Source organism: Myzus persicae, unplaced genomic scaffold (genome assembly GCF_001856785.1).
Source record: "Myzus persicae strain clone G006 unplaced genomic scaffold, MPER_G0061.0, whole genome shotgun sequence".
NCBI classification, from domain to species: domain Eukaryota; kingdom Metazoa; phylum Arthropoda; class Insecta; order Hemiptera; family Aphididae; genus Myzus; species Myzus persicae.
In genome coordinates, this window is record NW_019101135.1 from 817614 (window position 1) to 844722 (window position 27109).

Here is a 27109-nt window from a genome sequence, read left to right on the forward strand (position 1 = left end):
GTAAAAATCACAATTCGTTCGTAAACAAGATTGAGTTGAATTATATTAACTGTACAACTATTATAGCTTACCAATGTATTTTCCCAAATTGCAAAATTTTAGTAATCTGCTATTATTAATAGTTTCCGTTTATATGCATCTATATATATATCATATGTACATATTACTTTTTACTATAGATAATACACTATATTATTATTATTATTATTATTATTATTATATTTATCATGATAACAATGTATTACACAAAAACACAGTGTATTACATTTGTAGTTTGTACGTATCACCATCACGTATATTTAAACGTCTGAAATGCATCATGCACATTATACAAACTATAAATTATAAGCTACCTAACTAACTGGTATATAAAAGGTTATATGAAAGAATCATATGAAGGATATGATAACTATTTTTTAAAGTATTTGGTGTAAAACTACGTATTTTCAACTTTTCAAGTAAAGAGCAAAAAGCAAAAACGAATACTAATGTAAACACATCTCTGCGTAATGACTTATTTGTGAAATGTTATTACTTCTTACAGCATATTATAGCGGCACATAAACTTCAGTAAAGCAACAACATAATTTATATTTAAAATGTGTGCTTCGAAATAAACAATGGACAAAATGATAAATCACTTATGATAAGACACATAAAGATCGAAAAGAACACCGTTAACAAAATGTCAAATTTTTGTTGGAAATAGGGATTTTTGATATTATTATAGAAATATTACGAACGATCAACAATGTATCATTTATATCACTTTTTGCTCTTCATAAATAAACTAACTGATAAGTGATGTGAACTATACGCCAATAAAAAAAAATGTGAAAAAAAATTATTTCAATGTAGGCTCTTAACTATTTATAGTAGAAAAGAACCTAATAGGTTTTACATTTTAGATAAACCGTAGTATGTTTGTTTGATTTTTTTAGAAAACATTATTTTGTACGTGAAAATATGTGACTATACAAAAGTGATATTTTAATTTACACTTTTTACTGCCTTCTGTAATTTATCAGTTATAAAATTATTAATTTATTTTTAAGAGTTTATGGAATAAAAGTTATGAAGTTATGAAGAGTTAAGAATAAAAGAAAAAAGAAACACCTTATAGGTATATATACCTCAAACTATTATTATTATTATTTTATTTTTTAGCACTTTTAAAGTACAAATAATGTGTAGGTATTTTATGATGACGCTTTTATTGGTATAAAATATTAATCACTTTTTCATTTCACGCAGATTTTATTGCTAAAAATAATCCTTATTAACTTTTACGCATCTCAGAATTGTATTGAATTAATAGGTCACCTATATTTTATAGATTGTATTTCTAGAAAGCAATTATTAGGAATAAATATATCCATATTATAATATCACTATCTATCTATCTATAAAAATATTTAATTAATTTCTTATTTAATCGACGCGGTTGTAAATTTGGAGATCGATGTTATCCGTAGACATCTATAATCAGATGCCTATATTTCAACATGATTATTGTAATTATTTCTTACTCTTTAAGTAAGTCATGTCAAAAATTAATTTGTATTCTAAACACAATATATGCCTAATATGATTTTAAAAGTATTCATAAATATACACATATATATGTATATATGAAGTATAAAATAAAAATTATATAGGCTATATAGCCCACGTTTAGTTTGACTAATTATACACTTAAAAAATTGATGAATATTCTACAATCACTGGGTATGCCTATCATATTATTATCTAATTTAAATTAAATCTAAATTAAATTATAATAGCCTTTAAAATGTTGATTAAAAAATGATTTGTCATTGAATTAATAAAAACAAATTAAAAGCTTAGTATATTATATAGATTAATATATGCTAATTACTTAAATCTGATTTTAAATCATCATAAATGAATTAATAACTCCAAAAAAATTATATAGGTATGTATATATTATAAGAAACATTAAAACAATATCGTATTAAATTAAATATAAAACAAAGGAACAGCAGCTAAAAAAAAAATCTCAAAGTAATTTTTTTTATTTTTACAATCAAATCGAATTGAATTAATATATATATATATATACATATATTTAAGCAGTTTAACAAAGTAACAACAAAGTCTGCCACAGATGGGCCATTACATTATACGGCATGGTGGAAAATAAATATTTATGTGTTTAATATTAAAAAAAAAAAGATCAGTAAAAAACGTACCTATCACGAGTCACGACTGCTGTATATACTTACACAAAGCCATGTCTAACAAGTGTGTATTATGTTATTGGTTTCTCAATAACAAGATAAGATCGGACGAGAGAAAGAGATAGAGTTGGGCTACAAAACCCTTAATTGTAAGACTAAGGAAATCCGAAAAAAAACAAATTAGTTTTACCTCGTACTAAAAAGAAGTCATCGGACCGAAACGAAGGGTAATACTGCTGCAGTAATAACTGGTCACAGGAATTGGTCGACACACGGAGAGTCGTGTTGTTTTAGATGCGAAGCAGAAAAATACAAGTCGTTAAAATAATATTGAAATATTCTATTAGAAGTAGAAATATTATTTCTCGTGATTTATTATTTTTACCAAGGTAACTAAACAAAACATGTTAATAATGATTTGCTTTCAATTTAAACTTAAACACTGCAGATAACCTAATTAAATAGGTACATATTCTGTTTACATTTATAGTCTTTTTTTATCAAATATACACCCAACAAAACCTTTAAATTCTGATTTCAATCATAAAATTAAATTCTTATTTTTTTTATATTAATTCTTTGCAGTTTACAAGAAATTATATTATTGTCATGAAATTAGTAATTTCTTACGAATTTTGAATCTAGCATATTTTGAGGTATTGATAATTTATTGATTCACAGTATTTTGAACTTAAACGTCAAATATCATGTGATTATAATTATTGAATTATATGTTTTTTTAAATAATGTTTGTTGGTCTAAATATATATTTTAATACTAAAAAAAAAATATTATTTTATAAACTTGATATGTATTGTTATTTAAAATAGTTCGAATGAAACAATATAATTATTGATTTTTATATTATAATAATATACATTATATACTTACATCGATTATAAATAATTACTATTTAAAGAACACACATATTTAAAAATCCAAATACATTGTTTAGATAGGAACGTATATTGTTTAAACGAAAAGCAGTATATACACTATAAAATGTAATCATCGCATGTGACGTATGATATATATAGGTTTATATATATGTATATATGATACGTGGTATAAGTGGCTGAAAAACATTAACGTATTTTTAAACGTCTTGTTAAATAAATACTTCAGTATCATGACCATTACGTCTAGACAAATGGAAATTGAAAGAACATCTTTTAGTACCTATGTATTACGTGATTTTAATAATTTCAGTATTTTACATACCCAATATAAGTCAGTAACCACTGCAGGTCACATAATTCAAACGAAAATCAGTACCGAAATAGGTAAACCGCATATTATATCGCTTCTAAAACGGTGGACAGTGATAAAATAAAAATCGATTGTGACGATCATAATATTTTTACCGACATTAAAACAAAACCTGCAGCACTCTAGCTGATAAAAACGATAATTTTACTAGAAATCACATTATATGTCGAGAAGGAGAGAGATCAATCGCCATATTATCATAATAATATTTTCCTGAATGTCTTGCAGTATATATTATGTGATTTTATTCATTTCGATATTTTACACGACCCGGTACCTGCTAAGTCTGTAACCACTGGTCTCGTCAACTAAATAAGTCAGTATCCACCGAAATCGTCAAACGACAGTATCTACAAGGGCGGGTTGTGATTAAAAAAAATCGATTACCACCATCATAATATTATATTCCGATAATAAAACAAAACCAGCACTGGTAAACCGATAATTATTATTTAACTACACATCGCTTATATGACATAGCGCGAAGGAAATCGCCTTCCCCGTGCCCTGTGCGTAATGGTTTATACATATATAAGTACAGTTACTAAGAATTTCTCGATATTATTGCCGTACTGTATGTGCACAATGTTATAATAATTTATACGTGTTTTTATTTACCATAATATATCTATATGGATTACATGATCATGGTTTACGGTATTTGTATGCCGTCGATAATTTATACGGGAAATAATAATTTCGTATAAAGAGCCAAGTTGAAGAAAGAAAAAAACAACCAACTTGGAATACAAGTCTTTGTGGAAGTAATAGTTTCTTGATGTTCTTGAATATTGTATAAAAAACCACGAGCGATTATTGTGAGAACGTTTTTTCTCGATTAATCGTGAAACTTAGCAGTTTTATTGTTTTCCGCGAAAGAATTTCAAAGATACTAATAAGCCGATCGCCATCAATTTTTTTTTTCATACCACTCATTATTCCTACATAGGAGTAGTTGGTATTGTCTATCAAACGGTCGGTACCGACGACGGTGTAGGTCCGGCGCGGAATATGCGAAGGTAAACGATTTTAAAATATTCAGAGAAAATACTTGGATTTAGTTATGTTGTATATTAAAAAATAATTAAAATTGAAGTATAAAAAAATTAGACTTGTGTATAGGTATACAAATTAAGAACATATAACACCGTTATAGTTTTATTGTATCGAATTATAATATTGTGTAACGTTTAAATGATTGGGTTTTAAATATATATTTTGTATACTTGTGCAATTTACTTAAAACTGTTCATCATGACTATTTTCATTACACTGGGACAGATTTGAATTTAGTATAATAGAAAAATATTTAATTTATTATGTTTATTATATTTATTCATAACGACTACTTTATGTGTTTATCTATTTAAAGCTGACAAATACTTAATTTAAAAATTGATAACAATCAGTGTCATTTTTAGAATAATACATTATTACTAGGAGCATCACTAACATTATATTTTATTCAAATTCATAGTTTTACATTTAAGTTTTTACCACCATTTAGTATAATACATTTTTTTTATCCAAAATCTCTGTCATTTTTATCATATTTTTTAAACGATTGAAAACCACATTCGTTTTTAAACTTCTGATTTTTGTAATTTGCCGTAATTGTCGGAATTACCCATGCATTAGTTACGATAAAGCGATAAAAAAAACTCAAAATAGAATGTTTATATAGTATAGATAAATATTTTATAAATATTTCAATGATAAAGATATATTTTCTACAAACATTCTATTATATGTATATATACATTATTCTATTTAAACTATATTTTATAAATAAAATTGGTATTCATTTATTCTAAGTTTCACGAAACGTTCTCAACTGTAGTCGACTTTTTGCATTCGCAGATCATATAAAAATATTTGTGTCAATAAAAATTAGTTTGCTATGTTATATTTGTACACATCGACTTAAGCTACCTATGTAATTACGTAATTTAAGTCATAACGTTATAAAATCAGTGATGTATTTATAACTATGCTTTGTTAGATTCCTAACAAATTAAAAATATGTATCCTAACATTAAGATAAATTAATAATATTATATTTTATAAAAATTTTTAAGAACAAAATAAAATAATAAGTAACTAAAAGTCTAAAAATTACATATTGTCTAACAATGAGTTCCTAAAAAGGCTGATTAAATTATTTTTAAATTTGGATGTTTGTGATTATCACTTGGTTTAGTTGTCACATAAATAAGAAGAAACTTCAATTTTATTATTATTTTTTTTACAATTCATTATACAGCTTTTACAACTAGGCCATTATTGCTACAAGGACAATTTAAATTTATAATCCATTACTTTAAATTTTAAATAAAGGTAGGTACTTACGTAATTTTTCAATTTTTATTAGAAGCAATTAAATGGTATTATTTTATATTTTACATTAGGTATATAATAAACTACAATTTATAGTTTTTTAATTACTACTTTATTTATTTACAAATTTATAGTATGATTAAAAGGTTAGAGTTTTTAATTAACTGTTTTGGAATTAATTTAATTACTTAGTGACCTATCAATAAAGTTTTAGATTAGTCATAATAATTATTGAAGGAGTTGTACAGAAAATGAAAAGATTCCAAATCGATAATAATTTAATACGAAACTTCAAATGTGTGAATAATTTAATATCTCAGGCTATAACTTTTGTGTATAGTAATTAATATAATAAAAAAATATTTAAAGCACCAACTTGTATATTTTATAATTAGTACAATTGTGTAATGTATTTTCCATAATTATTACATTTCTATAGATTTGCTGACCATCGTCATTTTGTTAAGTAACCTTCGAAATAATTACAAAAGCTGAATTTTTTTTAAAATAATTATGTGATACTACTATTGCAGTTAAAAAATGGAGTTAGAATAATTATTAATTTTCTTTTAAAATTCTGTGGCAAATTGTGTGGCTTACAATAAATTTATCCAGAACTTTGTCAAGTGAATGTCACAATTTTCTGCAGTAAATAAGGTATGAGGTAATAAGGTAGATAGGTATCAAGTGAAGCTCGAATTACAACCAAATAAAATGTGTATTAACTCTAAAAAAAACTCATCCATAGTATAGGTATGGGATATTGTTGTATAGTTATTTCCATTCAATAGACAATAACAATATGGACTTCAACACCTCAAATACACGACTATGCTCGGATGTTTAAATGTTTGTACAGTAGGTAATACACTTTACTAAAAAAAATCATTAACCTGATATATATGAATTAAACCTAATTATTATATATCTATAGGTACATGTTAAAGTGTGAATGATATTATTGTGTATAATTTATATTTTTTGTCCTGTTTACCTATCTATGAAAAAAGTTTGCATTAATTACTGTGGTACCTATAACTACTAAATAGGTGTAGTTAGTATGGTCTATGCTCTATTTGAAACTCGGTGCGTGTTTTGAGGTAATGAGACATAATTAACGGCTTTTCAACCGTTTTTATTTTACCATTACATTGTATATACCAGAGAATATACATTATACATATAGGTAATAATATAATATATTAAATGGTGGTTAATTATAAATAAAATTTAATCGACAGGTTTTTTTTTCTGTTGTTGTTCGGCTTGAATGCCATACAATCTCATAGGCCATTCAGAAAGGAATCCGCTAAACATTTATTTTATTTTTTCATTATTATAGGTATATGAATAATACATAATGCGTTTACTTCACAATCGGATAGCGGTTGTTCACTTACTCGTTTATAATATTATGGGGAGCTGACACGGATATTTTTGACGTATATCCACCAACGCTGAATGCATATGCGAATTTTTTAAGGGAATACAAATATAAATCTGGATTAAACTGCGTATGGAATGATATATTGCCGTATTAATCATAATTTCCTAACTGCGGCGACGTTGTTTGTCAGACGTTTAATCCTTTAAGGACGTTTGTTCAAATCGGTATCGGTTGATTCGACGGGCTAGCCGCAGTAGCATGAAATAAAACGATATCATATTTCAAAGTATCACAAGAAAAATAATACTTCCTATATATACCCTTGTGACAAATTATAGTACCTACCTATTTATATATAGGTATAGTGGTAGGTATAGAACGTAAAAGCAAAACAAATAATAACTGTACTCAGATACTTATGCTGTTTAATAATAATAATCATACTAGTTTTTTATAAAAGCACGCGTGGTTATATAATTATTTTTTAAATGTTTTTTTTTTTTTATATATATTATTGCAGTTTAAAATATAATAACAATTGTCAATTGTATGAAGAAAAAACCACTTTAACAGTCGACTTTATAACGTGGTAGCGGTTGTCTAAATGTAAACTTCTTTTCTTTCTACATTTTATCAACTTGTATATTGAGCTGTTAGGTACCTACGTATATATGCTTACGAAACTGATTGTATTTTGTACTGATTTCTTTAACCTCAATGCAAGAAACATTATATCATAACTCTGATTTATTACACTAGTTTAAGGTCTAGGAATATTGGTAAATGTTTGATATATATTTTATTTTCTTGTATATTCTACTATCTACTATGAAAGCAGTCCGTTAATGAATGGAGTTACTCTATTCATTATTTCCCATTCAACTATTCATTATTATACCAAACCAACAAATCATATCAAGAGGATTTGCAACACATAATATTTTTATAAAAATGATATATAGCTATTTTTTAATACAATGAACTCCATACATGAACATAATATGAATTATAGAAATAATTAAATTAAAATTATAGGTTTAAAAATGTATATTAATTGTTATACGTGTGCTACCAGTAATTTTTGATAGAATACTTTTAAAAATCTAAATATATCAATTAAATTATAATCATTGGACAAACGTTTTTTTTTATACCACAAAATAATAACATTTTTTCATACTTCCATTTCAAATAATTGAAATATGACAAAGTATCAAAAAATACGATAAAAGTTACTAAAATATAATAAATGACACTTGTATTAGTTTCGCTTTTGTAAAAACATCGAATGAAACTAAAAGTTTATAAGAAGAAATAATGTTTTATTTATTACAAAGAAACACTTATATGTGTTGCTGCTCTAAATTGAAGTCATACAGCCAAAATGCATTTGTCAAGATAATTGCATTGTCATTTATCATACATACAAGCGAACATCTCATGATGTGTACTCACATAATATATTATTTTACTCTATGTTATGGTTTTTCGAAAATCCAAAGTAATTTCAAGTTCATGAATTATAATTTATAAATAAAGATTAAACCACGGATGAACCGAGCCCACTTAGAAAAGTTGGAAAAAATCCATAACAACTTCAGCAGTCGTGTAGTCATGTTATGACCACCATCACATGAATATTATGTGTAAATTTTCAATGACCTAAAACAAGAGTACTTAAAAATCGTTATGAAATATAATATCCAGACTTCCAGTTAAGAACGGAGTCTCGTTCGCCGGATGAAAATACTTGTGAGAGATGTACTTTTGCACTCGGGCCCACACATATTCCATTGACGACTGGCGTACATGCATGTGCGTATGCATAATAATTATTATATTATGGTAAAAGTGAGATCATAAAAAATAATACGACAACGATAGACCAATTAAGGATTTTATTTTTAGAAAAAAAAAAACTTTTTAAGAGCCAATTAATAACAGTAGCAGCAGTGGACATACGCGAGCGTGTAGTACACATTGGCATCGAGCCGCTGGACTACGGAGATCGATGATCTCGCCTGTCGCGAATTTAGAGTCTGACCCCGAGACTTCCACCGGGACGGCTTCCAGAATTCAAGGTCAGCATACTCCGAATGATATACTTATTCATTTATCAACTCCGGGACAACATTACTATCTTTCGCAATGGACAAAATGTATTTCAACAGTGCATGGTATAACATGCTGAACGCGCACAAATCTTTTCGCACAAAGTATTAATTTTTATAAAGCTTCTTAAATCTGTTAAGACAACCTTAAAAATACTCTAGTGAAAATTACAAAAGTAAAAATAATAATACTTCATTAGATACCATTATGGGTACTATAATGTTTACACTTAACACGTTACAGCGTATAGCGTTATACTTCCTTAACACTTATGTCTGTATAACTTATCCATCCAATAATCGTTGAATGTAAACAGTTTAGCTATACGATTATATATACATATAGAAACAGTTAGCAGATCATATTTCAAGATTCCTGGGATTAAATCATATAAGACATGCTTGAATAATTATTGATTTTTAAAAAGTATAATAGCATAATAAAATTATTCTAGAGTTAGGAAATTTGTCTTTAAATAAGTATAATTGAATAAAATTACCTGTATTACGTTGTATTGAATTATTCAACAACTTAACATAAAAATACTTTCTTGCTTCCGTTATAAATTTATACATTACGTATGACCTTTGAAAGTAGTTCAAACAATTTAAATCAATACCGAAAATTAGCATATTACACACATTAATTAATGATTACAAAGGAGTCCATAAAACTTAAAAATACGATGAACATTAAATGGTTTCACCAATTTGAATAATCTACTTTATATAGGTAGTTACTAAGTATCACGTTAAAATATATACTAAAACTTTACTTTTAGTGGACCAATCGAACAATAAATTTACATTAATCTTGCTAGTACTTATTATTACATTTTAAACATCGATCCTAGACGGAGTTTAATCAAATAAAAAATGATCGTGGTTATACTAAAAAAATATTTTCTCCAACACTGGTTTATACTATTTAGTAAATTCTAAAAATGTCTCTAGTAAAATGTGCGTTCTATATTACCCAATTTATGGAGGTGCCATACATGTGTTCAAATAGCTAAACCATTTTTTATCGCCTCAAAGAATTTTAACGAATAAAATAAATATAACTGGGTACATATTATAAAGCATTGAACCCACTGAAAAACTAAAATATTATGTATTAAAAAAATAAAATCCAAATTGAATTAATTGTTTCCATGAAATTATATTAACAACGGTGTTGTTCAGCAATCAACTATTTTTTTAAGCTTTTATTTTTCTATACGTGGTACACATTGGTATGTAATTAGCACGACGTATTAATATTAATGAACCTATATGCGATTGCACTAATATTCTTCTCGGGGCTAATAACATACCTAGATGTCAAATTCAAATGACAGTAAATAATATGTAATGCACGTGTTACTTTAGTTTTTAATGAATGGTGTAAAGAATAAATTAAATGACTGCATAGAATACCAGACGAATAAAGGGTAAAACAATTGTGTAACTACACCGCACACTTTACTCGAGTTTATCGGAATTAAATAAATACATTGTTAGTTTCATATTATTTCACATTACCTACATTACATTACGTATAGTAGGCACTGGGTGTTAAATAATATTGTCATAAACATTATAATATTTTTCTGAATTCCGATATAATATTATATCTACTATTCAGCTCAACCGGATCACCTGCAGCACACGTTCAACATATAGTCGATTTATTGTCATAAAAACTAAATTTAATTACACAACGCAATCATAATGTCGAACACATTACATAAATAAAATAAATAATAATTATAAGACGCACAATTAATCATGCGCAGTACCTATATTATACAGTCAACAGTCGTTCTTAAAAACTCTGTAGAAATCTGTACATAATATTCTTGCGGCGGTGCCCTGGAATTTTTTAATCTTTTTATGTTGTCATCCAGTTAGCTATTTTAAATGTTCAACTTTTACTCCGTTTAAAGCCACTTTATTTTATTTTAAGTACCGGTAAATTTCCAAATTGATTGAATTGAACCTAACAATATTATGAAAAGCAATCCGTTGTATCCCACGGTTAAATTATTGGTTAGATGTTTCTTTTTTCTTTAAATATTTGAGACATTTGAACACTTATCACTCATAACATACACTTTAATACATAAGTATGAAACAGGTAAATCCAAATAATGAACCATGATAAAAAATTAATCTAATGAATTGAACGGATGGTGAGGTAATCATCGTCATGCCAGAAAAAAGTTCTTTAACTTTTGTCAATCATAGAAGTCGATTCAATTTGTTTTATCATTGTACGTAAAAATACTTCAGATCTTATATTTTTAAAGTTGCCTAAATACGCCCAGCTAATGTGATTTTATTTCAATTAAATTACGTGTACATCAAAATAATATAATAATATATTAATATATTATCATATTATTATAATAATTTGATAACAACTGATGTCTTCGGGGTTCTTATTCAATTTCGAACCTAATCTTATACCTAGACAATATTCATACTTGACCTTGTCATTAATCACAATTCATTTAAGGACGAATCCGATAACACTGCGTGCAAATTTTGGCTTGGCCATCAATTTTTCTCCCCTTTCCACAATTGTTACTGCTGGTTCTGGGTAATAGCAAAACGCTGACCATATGTTGTGTTTGACATTAAGAAATTGTTTTTTTTTCATTCATTCATTGGACTCTAGATCTCATTCAACAAAATACTACGAAATCGTACACTTATTTTATAAACTATAATATAATACATATTAAATACTATGTATTGTATTTCAACCAATAAAATTAAACGACTCTACGTAATAATAATATCATGTTGTGACTGTTGTAAGTAATATAAATTTAACTGCTAAAAAGGTTATAAAAAATGTATATTAATTTTAACTTTCGTTTATCTTATAACAATATGATAAACTACACATTTTTTTCAAAATCAACTAAATCATAAAAATTATATTGAAGTGCTTAACAAAAATGATTAAAATATATCTGATTATAAAAAAATGTATCATATTGTGTATTATTTTTATTTAAAAATAAAATAAAAATGAATAATAGTCTATATAATATTATTGACACTTTGAAAATAAACATATAAAAAAGGTTAGGTAGTTCAGGTATAGGTTTTTTTTTTTTGTAACAAACTTTGTACGTCTACATCACCAAATTGCAGCACATTTCCACTCTTACTATAATTAAGTCTTAATTGAGTCATCAAATCTAAATTAATCTAATATCATTTAATAACCGACTGCGAAACCATTCTTAAATTATACCTAATGGTTAATGCTTATGTTTATTGAATAAATGTAGTATTGAAAAATAATAGGTACCTACCTAGTAAGTAATCATTTAATATTATGGATGTAGTACAAATTAACTAAAATGTTGATGAAAATGAAAACTATTAAACCATATTCAAACTAGCACTGATTATAATTGTTGATTGTTCAATGAAGTTTACTAGTTTAAATGTAAAAAGTAAAAATTACATTTCAAATGGACAAATTGAATTAAGAATTTGATAACTTAATTTGTATTCTTATTAAATATAATTTAAAATGAATACATAAAAAAAACCATATACCTAGTAGACTCTTTCAATATCTGATAAAAGTTAATGCTCACTCTTGGTTATGATAGCAATCAACTGTTCTCCGTGTACCAGAGCATTTTATAATAATTCACACGCATTGCAGGAGTATTTGGAAAAGACTAGTAAAATGTATGTGCTCAGTTTTTTTAATTTAATTGATCTTTATTTCGCTTCTACTACTTAGCTATTAGTGCAGCATAAGTGTTCTGTTTTATTAATTGTTATTTACACGTATTTGTTTTTATTCGATATAAACACAAACGTTCTTGGTTGATACCTAGCTGTCTTTCAATAAAACAAGTCTTATTTTCTTTTATAATATAATAATATATAGGTAAGTATATAACAATAGTGTTGCTAATAATGCTATTATAGTCACTATAATTTGAATACCGAATAGTAAATTACTATTAGAGGACAAAGTCTAATTTCGTTTTGCATAAACTATCGCTTGAGAGCATTAATCAATCACTATGGGTCTGTATCGTGAACTAATAGTCCCTTAAACATGATTTAGTGGCCCAGGATTGGTGCATTACATTTTAGTGAACCCCATAAAATCAATCGATTATTTATGCAACTCGACATAATAATAATATGAGAGTATAACAATTTATGTACGTGTGTCAGAACTCGGAGATAAGAACTACTCTGATTACTCATTATTCTTATTCAATAATATAGTATTCTATTAATACTAGTGTATTTGTAGTAGGTAGGTACGTATGTCATACAGCGCGTGTACTAGATACTTACCTAGCGTAATAATATTGCTTAGATAAGAAAAAATATATATATATTTGTAAAAATAACGAGCATAAGAGACTAAGAAAGATATCGAATGAATTTAAAGTCTATAAAAAGAGCTCATTGAACTAATTGCTATATCTAAATTCTAAAATACAGATGCCTGTACGTAAAGAATCATGTACAATGTACAATCTCGATTTCAGTTATTAATCAACAATTATTAAGTAATCAAGAAAATAAATCTTTATAGAATATTGTAAAATATAATCATAAAAATTCCCTTAATTGCCAATAATTGACATTTTAAATGTGCAATGGTCCATAAAATAATATGATCCTTATTTATATACATATTTTATGATGTACTTGTATATTAATATATTATATTTAAGAACCTACAACTGTATTTTATAATTACGTATTACTTGATTTAATATTATATGTATAAAAAAAATGTATTAAACTAAAATTGTACCAAATTAATTATTATATTTTATTAATATAGACTGTAAAAATGTATACAAAAAAAAAAACTAGACACATAAATAAAAACACTTAAATCAGGAAATGTGTTTACTGTTTACTAACTTTGTGCAAATATCTACGAAAATAGACCTAAATTAATAAATTGAAAACTGAAAGCGTGAATACTATTCGGTTATTAATGCACATACCTATTGATTAACATTTATTTATTTTCAGTATTATTTACACAGTATTAAAAATATTGATTAGATCGAATTACACAAGGAAAATAATGTTACTTGAAAATAGTTTTCATTAGGACAAATGGTATTACTTAAGTAAATAAATGTAATTTATATTCATGGTTTAAGATATTAGGACTATTATTATTTTTTAATTAACACAACAGAATATATTCATGAACACAATGGTAATTTTCTGTCTGTCGACGTTTATGAATAAGTTAATAAAATAAATAGAGAGTTGTCAGAGTATGGATATTATTGAACGACCTAAATGTCTGTTAGGTTTTAAAAATATTTTACCTGTCATTTACGCCATATCAAATAATCTGACGATGTACAATACATAATAATATGAATATTACTATTCATTAAAGTCACAATTATTTTAAATAACATTTTTTAATTTAATTTTTTGATTTGTTTGAGGGTTCTATCACTGGACAGTCTCCCTCCTCATAAATATAGTTTCATGTAAATATTATTCTCCATCATTTATCCTATTTACTTATTGTACATATTATGCTACAGATCGTAAATTTTCTATTTCAATAAGAAAAAGATTTTTTTTGAATATGCTTCGTAAGTAGTAACTTAAAAGTAATTTTAAATACAATTTTACAGGCATCTCAATATAGTACACTTTCCTTTCATATAGATAAAACAGTTATAATATTATATTTATTCAATTTAAATGTTTAAAACTATAATATAGGTACTCAATAGTTAACATAATATTTTCTTCAAAATTAAATATTACTGTAGGTTACATTCATGTTTAAATATTATATTGTACAGTTATTTTTTATACGTTTTTTTTTTTTTGAATATCAGGAAGGAAAAATAGAAAAAAAAATTATCTGTTATACGGTGTATAGTAAAAAGCAAAAATCACTGTCCGTATTTAAAATTCTGAAAAAGTCAATTAAAGTAAGAAAAAATTACAACAGAAGTATTATAGTCTAACTAATGAAAAAACTATTGTTTATCTTTCCAGAATTTTTCCAATATCATTTTTTAATATTTAGATTAGCATTACATAATAAATTATTATTTCAACTGTTCAATATTTATTTATTAATTATGAATTTACATGAAAACCTAAACAGTTAATAAAAACTCCCTTGTATACATCGATAGTTAATCTATTTTTTATAATTAATTATAAATGAATTGATTTCAAACATGCAACTAACCTAACCTATAATCACAATATTGGAATTGTGAGAGTACTAAACTCCACTGCATAGCCGATTGTATTACTATAACAATTCGTAATGAGAAATTGTTCATATTTTTTAATACTTAATAGGAAATATCTAATATTCACTTAATGTACACTAATTATATTTACAACATAAAAGAAACAAAATGGTAAAACCTAACTGATGAGGAAAATCGAGCATATCAAATTGTAAGCGTACAAAGTTTCAAGTTTATATTCTATACATCGGCTGGATGTGGTTGTGAGTTTATGACATAAATTGTAACGTTGGTTCAAAAAAAAAAAAATTAAAAACATATTCATACGTTGTGAGCACATTCAATGCTCACATAATAATAAAGACTATATAGTATAAAACAAATTAAATTGAAATAACTTTTTTTGAAAACGACTTTCTTCACACACGGCGTTCATTACTACAGAGTGAAATATTATATTATTTCCTCAACTTCTGACTACATGATTTATGTTCTTTCAACGGTCGTCCGCATACATAATATTAATATTATACATTTTACGAAATATTCTCCCTGTCTGAGTATCATCATCATCTGCGTACAGGGTAAAGCCGTATCCGTTTGTTTACTACCTACCGCGTATTATAACCCCGAACAATTAATGAAACCTGTTGTTTTGTCTGTACAGCTCCCGCTGTTTTTTTTTCATTCTTTTCGGTCCATTTTACATTGCTGACCATTAATCATTGACGTGAACAAATTACAGTCATATGTAAGACTTCTGTGTATAAATAATAACTTTTAGGCTGCTCCCCATGGATTACGCAGGTATAGACGTTGTATGTCATCTGACATTCGACTATTTTTAATTCATACAGCATCTGGCTATACGGATAAAATAATACCATAACTATGAAAGAATTATTATATTATTCTATGGATAGTTATTTTCTATTTCGTAAATTGTACTACAATATTATTAATAACAGCTAGTTTACAATAATAAACAATATTCAAGTCATTTGTACAATAGGGCAACCTACATCTATTGGTATAAAATATTATGAAATAAGTCGATCTCAATATTTTCCTGTAATCGATTTTTCACATAAATCAAATATATACAATATAATTCACTTTCTTCAACAATAATAGTATTTTTAAAAGATATTATGTGTTATTCAGTATATTATGTCTTTGTACCTATTCATCGAAAAGTTTATTTCTTAAGTTGAAAGTCCGGGAACGTGCCGTTTTTGAGATAAATCATTCGATCAATAGACATTCGAAAAACGATAACGCACTGACCGGAGCTCGGTTAAAACCGTGTTTGCTGTAGTGTAAAAATATTTCCACAGTAATAGTCATCAGCAATTTTTCCTAGCGTTTTGTAAAACTACAAATAACAACTATTAACTGTCTGAGAAGATTGAAAATAATTACCTCTCCAAAGTGCCAACAGTAAAGACTCATTAAAATCAATAGATAGATTTGTGTGGGAATTTTAAACCTTTATCACTCTACTGTCTACAAAATTGTTTTCTTCCAACCATCAAAAATCACTGAATCAGTTACCAGCAGAAAAATGTATGTAACATACAAACTTATAAGCACAAAATCAATTATTACATACAATATATACAATCAGCTCGTATGGGTTGGCAGTGTGCACGTATAAAACAATAATAATACCTAGTGATTGGATAATGTTCTGTGTCTCGCTGTTGAAAAGATTCAATGCATTCGATAAAATGTGTAGTATGCCATAGAGGTAGGTATGCGTGTTCTAATATTTTCGTTTGATAGAAGTTAATTATAAAATCAATTTCTAAATTAGCATTTAGTTATGGCGAGTAAAATAATAATTGTACTACCTAATAGACTATTTCTGAACAATATAGAATAAAATAATATATATGTATCATATTATACCAATGACGACAATTTAAGTATGATTGGAACCTGTTGCAGACATACACAATAAATAACATTACCTATGCGTAGTATTGTGTTATTTCTGAATACGCGTTTGGTTTAAATAATACAAAATCACTTAATAATAAAACATTTAAATTTTTTTATACTTCAGAATAAGCCTAACCTTTTTGTGACTGGATGGTACCACAAAACTAATTATTTTCTTGTGTATTGTTTGTGTGGGTCCAGTAATAATTACTTTATTTTTTATATGTTTTGAATACAATTATTATTATGTTATTTCCAGTATGTTTTACGTACAAACAGTCGAAATACGAAAAATGGTAAGTTGATACATCTTGATTCTTGACTATATGTAATAAAAAACACAATTTTAATTTAATTATTTGAAATTAATTTCAAGCTATAAATAACATTTCTTTCCATTTAAAATAAAACCAACATGTTTCTTTTACTATTGCCAGTAAATTATTTATGAAAGGCGATGAGGTTCTTATTAATTATTTTTCTATTTCAGTAGATACAAATGTGAAATATCGTTAAAAGTGTGTATACTAATTAACCATAGTACACTAATATGCCTAATTACCATCTCCTCTATTTGGCTGTATATGACCATGAGTAATATCTGTAAACATGACGATGATAAATATATTTTTTTAATTTTATAAATCTTGGTCTACTCGAAATTTAAAAATGTATACTCTTCTTCGTTAACATTTCAAACAGAAATAGATTAAAATTAAAAACCGAAACATTCAATGTCAAGATGGTTACATGGTAACTAATTGAAGTCAGTTAAGTAATGATAACAATAACATTGGTATGAATGACTAATATTGAATAAATTATCACACTTTTACTTTTGAAATGTAAATGAAAAATATATAAGACGATTTTCACAGTTCTAATGTGAACTAAATTTCTGATATATATACATAAATATTTTCAAAAATGTAGAGCCTTGCCTTTGCGTATAACTAATTTTATATTTTTAATCGCCTGAATTTTTCTAGTAGGTAAGTACGAAATTCCAACGTCGCTGTGAAATATTTGAAATCATCGGTGGTGATCGTTAAAACCATTTCATTGTCACATATCAGAAGAGAGAACTCGAAATAGAAAACATCAAATAACACTTCACCAATCGTATCTTCGTATAGAGGAATATTAACAAGACGTAGTTTACGTCGTATACCGTCGTGAAACTGTCAATGAAACCGCCATAGACAACGTTATTTTTACTGTCAAGAAAACATATACAATTCCATTCAGTAAGAAAATAATAATAATATGTCAGGTACACGCGTGAAATGTAAATCTGTTTGAATTCGCAGTGTACATATTTTATTTTTCCGTTTTTATTTAAAATCATATTATGTATATAAAATAGTCCTAGGTATAATATGTACATTGTGCACCCTCAGATCCATTTTACTGACTGCACACATTTTCCAAGTAAATTGTGGAGTTTTGGAAAAAAAATGTTTTTATACAGCTTTAAGTATTTTATGTGTATTAACATAATACAACATTTTCACATAAAAAAAAAACAATTTTTTAAAATTATTTTAACGACAGCCTGTAACTTTAGTATCAGAAGCAAAATACTCTATTAAAATATTACCATCGTAAAAAATAAATATTGAATAAATTGTTTTTATGAATAAGAATTGAAAATTTTGACGAGTGGAGTAACCCGTAGACGACCACCACCGATGTGGGTATGTGCCGCACATCTAAACTTAAAAAAGCTCGTGGATAAAACGTTTTATTTAAAAAAAAAAATAGACGGGGTCAATAAAACCAAATAAAGACCACCACATAAAACATTAAACAATAATTATATCATAGCCCATCATGTATTTTATTCCAAAAATGTGTCATACATTTTATTTCATCACGATAATCGATTCAAAGTTCGAACTGCAAAATTAAAATTACCGTCATAACCATGATGCAAACGAATCACCCTGTATATATAAACAGCCTATTGTATCATGTGTATAATAATCAAACTATGGTTTGAAGGAAAAAAAAATTGCCACCGTAAAATTGCATCCGTGTGCATAATACGTTCGGGGCCGTCGTCGGTCAACGGCAGAAATCCGCTGACTTCGCGTTGACAGCCGCGAACGTATATTATTATAAACGCAGTGCCAGTATGCCGCAGTGGGTTATATGGCTCGTAGATATAATAGTATGCAATGTCCCCTACCTCACGCAGATGCAGTCAAGAAGGTAATACCATAATATACATATTTTATTATAATACTGGACATACACCTACAAGACGTGTACCTATATTACATTTTAGTAACTCGTTCGGTGAACGTATTTCTCACGCAGCTACGACTACCGTTTGAGTGGTGTTCGACAGGTGCGCGACGCGTAGTGTATCATGAAAACAAATATTATAGGTGCAATAAATATTACAAAGCTATATATTTATTATAATTGTAATGGATTAACTGATTGTGACAAATCGCCGGAGCGAATTGAAATTAAAAATAAAATATTAAGTGCGCTGAAATCGGTACACATATAATATATATTATGAAGATTAAAACGAAAAATACTATCAAAAATATATATGTATGTTTAAAACAAAAAAAATTAATACAACAACAGCTGTAAGTAGAATTTAGTTACGTAATAAAATAGTAAATTGTTCTATAGTATTGCACAAGGTGACACACTACATAATATTATTTTCAATAATCTATCTCAAAGAGTTAATTAGGGTTGAATCAAAACACAATACATACATTTTTAAGCTAGAAAATAGAAATTAAACGACCCACATAATAATATTGTAATAATTTGTTTATTATTTAATTAATTCAAATTTCCTTTAACACAATAGTATCAATTATTATGACAGTATTTCTAATATTAACTATAAGAATTTGAATTTATATTTCGAGGTAGTAATGTATAAATTTTCGCTAAGCATAAAAATAACAGATAAGTTTTAACTGATTTAACATAAATAAAAATGAAAATAATATTATAATATTAAAATCAGGCAATGTTTACTATAATAGTTATTATATAAATCATGATTTTATCAAATCAAAGTTTTATTTTATAAATAAATAGTACTCACATTCGAAAAACTGAAAGTTTTAAAAAAAAATTCAAAGTTCACTTCTCGACTACCTGACAATAATAAAACTTTCTTAATTGAGTAGAAGCCCAATTAATTATTTCGCATGTACCACGATGAAGTCTTCCAAATTGTACGGTGTATATTATTATGCAACCACTATCATATAAAAAGAAAAACCGGGTACAAATTCAACAACATACGAGAGTATTGCGTCCAAAGACCCCCTTTTTCATACTAATTGTGAATGATATTAAACAACTTTTGCTAATTGCAATACTGCTACAAAGTAATACATAATTTTGCTTCTATGTTAAATAGGTATGTTATTTATGTATTTTATTGTCTATAAACTAGAACAGTTGTCTCTCAATAACAACAATTATGTAAATCGTGTGAGTACTAGACATGTTTGGAATTACAGAAGACCGCGAAATACAATATTGTTATAGATTTAAATGATAACATCGTGATATTTATAAATTATAATCCATAACTCATCAATGTTAAACTAGGTGCATTATGTAGGTAGGTACCCATTTGATGATTCCTTTTTAACAAGTTTCGATGGTGTCCTTTTATCGTTATAGGTATAAGTACTTATTTGTTTTAAATTATACATTATGCTTTGCGTATATTGAATTATACATTTATATTTAAATATATTCAACTTTAAATTATAAATTATAACTATTATTACTTAAGTGTGCATTACCATCAACACATCACGTTTTTTTTTCATCGTTTAATTTAATACCACATTGTGACTTCCACTTTTTTTCCTCATTTTTATAGCTGTTTCGCCATTTATTAGTAATGCTTAATATTTATTATTTTATGGTATCAAAACCACCTACCTATTCAAAATACATTTTTATTTTTTCATTTTTCAACAATCTCAGATTGTGGAATTTTCAGCACAGAAAAAAAGGAACACATAGACCATCATAATGCGTACTAAAAGTACCTATGGTTGTAAAAATAACATAATTAGAGGCCAGTGTTCACAACAATGCTGGCCACTGAGATTTAACTAAGATTTAATCATTATAAAATAAAATGATAATTTAATCAATAGCTGGCAATTCACTTGTAATTCATATAATGGTAATTTTGGTATATTATGATTGTAATCAGTTCTGTGCTAATGAAAAGTTATGTAGGTACTATAATTTGGTATAGTTAATTATAAAATATAAATTGTTAAATATTATATATGTAGTGTTGGTATTAAGTCTTGAGTATTCAATAATCACGATGAGGGGATATACATCATATAAAAGTATAGGTCAATGAAATAAAACAAACATTTAGTTATTTTATTTAGTCTAAAATAAAATTAGTACTAGTAAAATTAGTAAAATAGTAAATTGAATGGTTATTTGTGGTTAACCATCGTTATTAGTAAATTTTAGTATTTTTCATTACTGTTGGAAATAATTTAAACATTTAAAAAATAATTTCATTTTCAAACACTACAATCTGGGAATAAAACCACAGATGTTTTTTTTTATGAACTTATATTGGAATATCGAATAACAACAGCTTAAGTTAACGTATTACCAATAGCAATTAAAATATTAACATAAAACTTTGCTATACAACTTTGATTACCATAAGAATATTTTATAAATAAAACATACCTATTACCCTTTGCCAATTCGATAAAATATATTATATACAACTAGATGTACACTTAGACTTAGTGTTCTGCTGTGTCTGCTTATTGAATGGAAACAGTTTGTTTGTTCATAGAGCGATATTTTAGCTATCATGCAAGCCACGCCTACGACTCCTGGTTGTCTCTTAAGACTACATTCAGTGTCGGATAATCGGTCTTAACACATTAATTGTCGACGTGATACATTATTGTAAAGAATAAGGCCCAGAAAAGTATTTATTTGGAAGATGTCTTGAAAAACGTGTTGAAAACATAATAAGACATGATGCATTATACATTTTTTAAATTTTGTTTAGCTTTTTATTATACAAATAAATTACAAGTTAACATTATAAATTGTAGGATCGGGTATTTTATGCCAAACGTATAATATTATGTTTTGTTAATCTTTTCATGAAAATTAAGTCCATTTTATTTGAGAGATGACATGCTAATTGAAAAAACCGTGTTCTTCAATTGATGATATCTAAGATATAATATAAATAATGAGTAATTATTTATGAACTGTTAAGTACATACGAAAGGTAAAACGTATAAGGTGAAATCCCTTTGGAATGGATTTTGGAAATTATCATTTAAATTCGTGTTTCAATATTTTCGAGTAGTTTACAATCATAATCACCCTGTATTATTAAAAATTTTTTTTTACGATTAACTAAAATCAATTTTTGATAAACAACTAAAATATACCTACCAAATTACTCAAAAATTAATTACGATATTTAACAACGAATTATCTTCTAACTATTAAAATAATGGAAGTGAAAGGGTTTAAAATAGTAAAAATAATACATCAACATTTCATCGATAAAATGTCTGCAAGAAATGATTAGGTATGTATGGCACATTGCCAGGATAAAAATACAATTTTATAAAAAAAGTTTCCGAATCGGTTTGAATATTATTTGCAATGTTCCTAAAGATTTCTGTCAAGGTCTGCAGAACAGCCCTATATAAGCTTCATTATTTTCAATCCGACATATTTATTTAAAATAGTCAATTATAGCTATTGTATAAGTACAAAAATATGCACATGACTACAACTGTTAGTTACAGTTCTCATAAAGAAAATAATAACTGATATTAAATCTTCTATTAGGTAAAAACAACTTTTAACAAGAATAACACTTATATAGAAATATAAGTATAATATCTATTTTCGTGTTCGGAATTGTATGTATTACACATTGCCTATAATATAGTCAAAGTTATATAAAAATTATTTTTATGTTCTCAACATATTAGGATAGGTACACAAAAAATTAATAAATTCAAAATACTTTATACTCCAGTTTAAATTGAATAATTTTGATAAAGTGATTTTTTTTTTCAATTATTCTAAATAATAAATATTAAAACTATTATTGTTATTATTATTATTACTATTATAAATATCACAACTTTTCAAACAATTATTTCAACAAATTAATTAATTATTTTGATTTTGAGGGACAACTGATAACAAATTAACTATAAAATTTGTATGTTATATTCTGTATGCAATGAAAATATATTATAAAATTATTATACTTATTAGTTATAAATTAATAGTTACCTATATCCCACAATATTTAACATTTCATTGTAACTTTCTAGGTTCTAAGAATAAAACTGTTTATACTTTTAATAAGTAGTTCATGAATTTATTCAAATTATGTATAATGTAATGTAATAATGACTATAATATTATATAATTATCCTAAATTTTTAAACATAGATCATACGTGTGGTTATATATTATATTGGTATATTCATTTAGGTCATAACAAAATTATGTAACATAAATAATGAATCTAAGAATACAATAATTATGTTTTTGGCAATATTTTTTTTAATGGTATTTTAAAAATACTATACCTAAAAATGTAATGCAACGTTTTACAAACAAAATTTATGTTGAATACATAATGAACTATTTAGTTTTTTTCAGAATAGTACGTATTTTTTTACGAACTAAAATTCAAGCAGTCTACAACTTTTTTATCAAATTTTAAGTATATATTTAAATAGCTTAATAAACCAGTAATTTCAATGGGTGATATAACAAATCAAATCTTGAAATCAGAAATGTACAATATTTTTTATCGTAGGTATAGTTACAATTTGTAATTACCTATAATATTTCCTCAGATCAAAATATATATTTAAACTAAATAAGAGCTTAATTTATAACGACAATCGACAATTAATAGGATTTTAAAAAATAAAATATGCAATTATTTATCATTGTCCACGTGCTTCGTCGAAATTATTATTTAATAAATTAAGTTGGTAGGTAAGTATTTTCTTTTATTTTATGGAAAATAACTATTTTACTCTTCTACCTCATTATATAAAATAGGTAAGTGGTAATATTATACTGACATAATAGTTACTTTTTCTCATTAGAATCAGTTGTATAAAATGCTTTCATTATTAACATAAATTTAAACAACGTCTCAAGCCAACTATAAGATGTGCGCGACTCCATACGCCTACGTATATTGAGTATAATTTAGTTCGAATTAATTTTTTAGATAGCTATGAGTATAATGCCTGTTGTATTATTTTTACTTTTAAATATGACTCTCAAAACCATATCATCACGCCTACAATGAAAATAAAATAGTATGTATACTTGATTTTTAAAATGATTTTAAAATATTATATATTATATTTAGAAAAATAAAATAAACTAAATATTGTTTTCATATTATGTTAAATGTATTTAAAAAAAAATAGTTTTGTTTTACATTTTACAGTTATTTTTTTATTACTTATATACTTGGAAAAAATTATTAATAAATATGCACAATAATACTATAAAAACTAGTGCAATCGTAATCATAAAATCCATCTCATTAGGTGTATAATACGATATGTATATATATATTGTTTAATTCGATTTGCTTACATTTGAATTAAATTAAACACACAGTTATGTTGTACCTTCGGTAGGTGACAGTGTTTTTTTTCGTTATTATTATTACGTCCCCCAATGCAATATTTAGGAGTGAAATTGTATAGGTACCTACTTATTATAATATAGCTGGTAGGTACGCATAGATAAGTAGGTACTTACCAGACTGCGAATCATCATCATCATCGAGCTCAGTGGCAACGGTGTCATTTACGGCGATGACCAATCCAGTGACCGTGCCGCCGAACCGTTCGGTGGACGTCGCTTGCAGGTGGCCGGCCGCCGTCCAAGCGATCGTGGCCACGAGGATCGCGGCGCACATGACGGACAATGCCACGATCAGTGGCCATTTGGCCGTCGGCGCTCGGACCGACGTTTTCGAACTCATATTGTATTGTGTATATTATATTTGATGGTATATTAATATATTATCGGAAGTAAGACGACAATTTAGAATGGAAAAAAATGCAAAGAAGAACCGTCGAGGAGATGGGAAAAAAAAAACTAAAAACGATGATACGAAACAGTGATGCGGATGCGACGACACGCACTTGGACGCGAAATTTTTGAATCGATCATAATACCAATATGACAATATAACATAATATAATTATTATTATTAATGTGGAGTGTACCTCTACGACTACATACGACTTTGGTTCGTGGCGATATTATTAATTTTTGAGGGAATACACGCGAGGCGCGCGTGTCGTAGGGGAGTTGGACCGGCACAGACCGCGTGTACCACCGACTGGACGAGACGGACACGAGACCGCACGCGCGCGCCGCCAATACCCCCACCGCCGAGGACGCCAGACTGTCTAAATATCGCGCACGATGACCCCCCGGGGGGGAGAGGGGGGGTCGTACGAGCGCGGTACAAGTTCATTGCGAATCTTGTCATGTGCACGCGTAGGTAGGTACATTATGTATATACAATATATGTGTATATTATATATTATATGTAATACGGTGATGCACTTCGCATATAACGACTAGACGCGTACGTAATAATAATAATTCGTTTTATATAATATTATATTGTCCACGCTACTGTTTGTATATTATTCTGATATTGTGTAGGTATACGATAGTATTGCTTGGTATGCATTTTGAAAGTCACTATTTTCATCAGTAACACATTACCTATATTATATCATCGACATTGTCGTAATTTTCGTCGCCACCGACTAACACCCTCTTGTACGGAGTGTCTCGGTATTCGCAATAAATAACTCAAAATAAATTAAATTCGAGTAAGTTTTGATTACAATTTAAATGTACTTATAATATACATTTTCATTAAAATTCTACTTTTCAAAAGCATATAAATAAAGAGTGCTAAGGAGGAGCCGTCATTATTATTATTTTTTTCAAACTTAAACGAGATGGATAAGTTTTTTTTCAAAATTTTATTTGCATATTACATTATGAGAACTTGTATTGAGTACCTGACGCACCATTTGATATTCAATTGTTCAAATAATGTACAACGTATTATAAAAATTAACCTGTTAATAAATAACACGATTTTAAATTAAAATAAAATGATTAAAAATGAATATAACTGTATGCAAAGCAAATTGTAATCTGTACTATAGAGTATAGGTCTATAGTAAATTTAAATGTATTATTTATCGTTAGTTAATTGTTATCATATTAATGCACCTTCAACTCATTGATTCTTGAACAAATTGATCATTTCATTTTAAATTGATCTTAATAAATTTACAATATTGAATTACTTAAATAAAATTGTTCAAGTAATTACCCTAGTTAAAATACAAAATAATAGTGTGATTAGAAAACCGATCACTAGTACTATTTTAATCTAAATGTTTTAGTCCAGTGTCTAAAATGTATTAACTCTTAATTTTGAATTATTTATGTTTATAATTCAATAATAACTTCGACTTAGGTACCTAAATGTTCTGTATTTTTTTTATCTCTGTGATTCCTAGTTCCACC

The 27109-nt window shown here is 26.8% G+C and overlaps 1 protein-coding gene across 1 annotated transcript in view; it reads right to left on the reverse strand.

Moving 5' to 3' along the window:
• LOC111027846 (A disintegrin and metalloproteinase with thrombospondin motifs 20-like) overlaps positions 1–25859 on the reverse strand; it is a 96259-nt gene extending 70400 nt beyond the window's left edge. The window contains exon 1 of the mRNA XM_022306305.1: positions 25304–25859. Coding sequence (XP_022161997.1) covers positions 25304–25529 — 226 coding nt within the window. The 5' untranslated portion in view covers positions 25530–25859. The remainder of the gene's footprint in view (positions 1–25303) is intronic.
• Positions 25860–27109: the final 1250 nt, after the last annotated feature.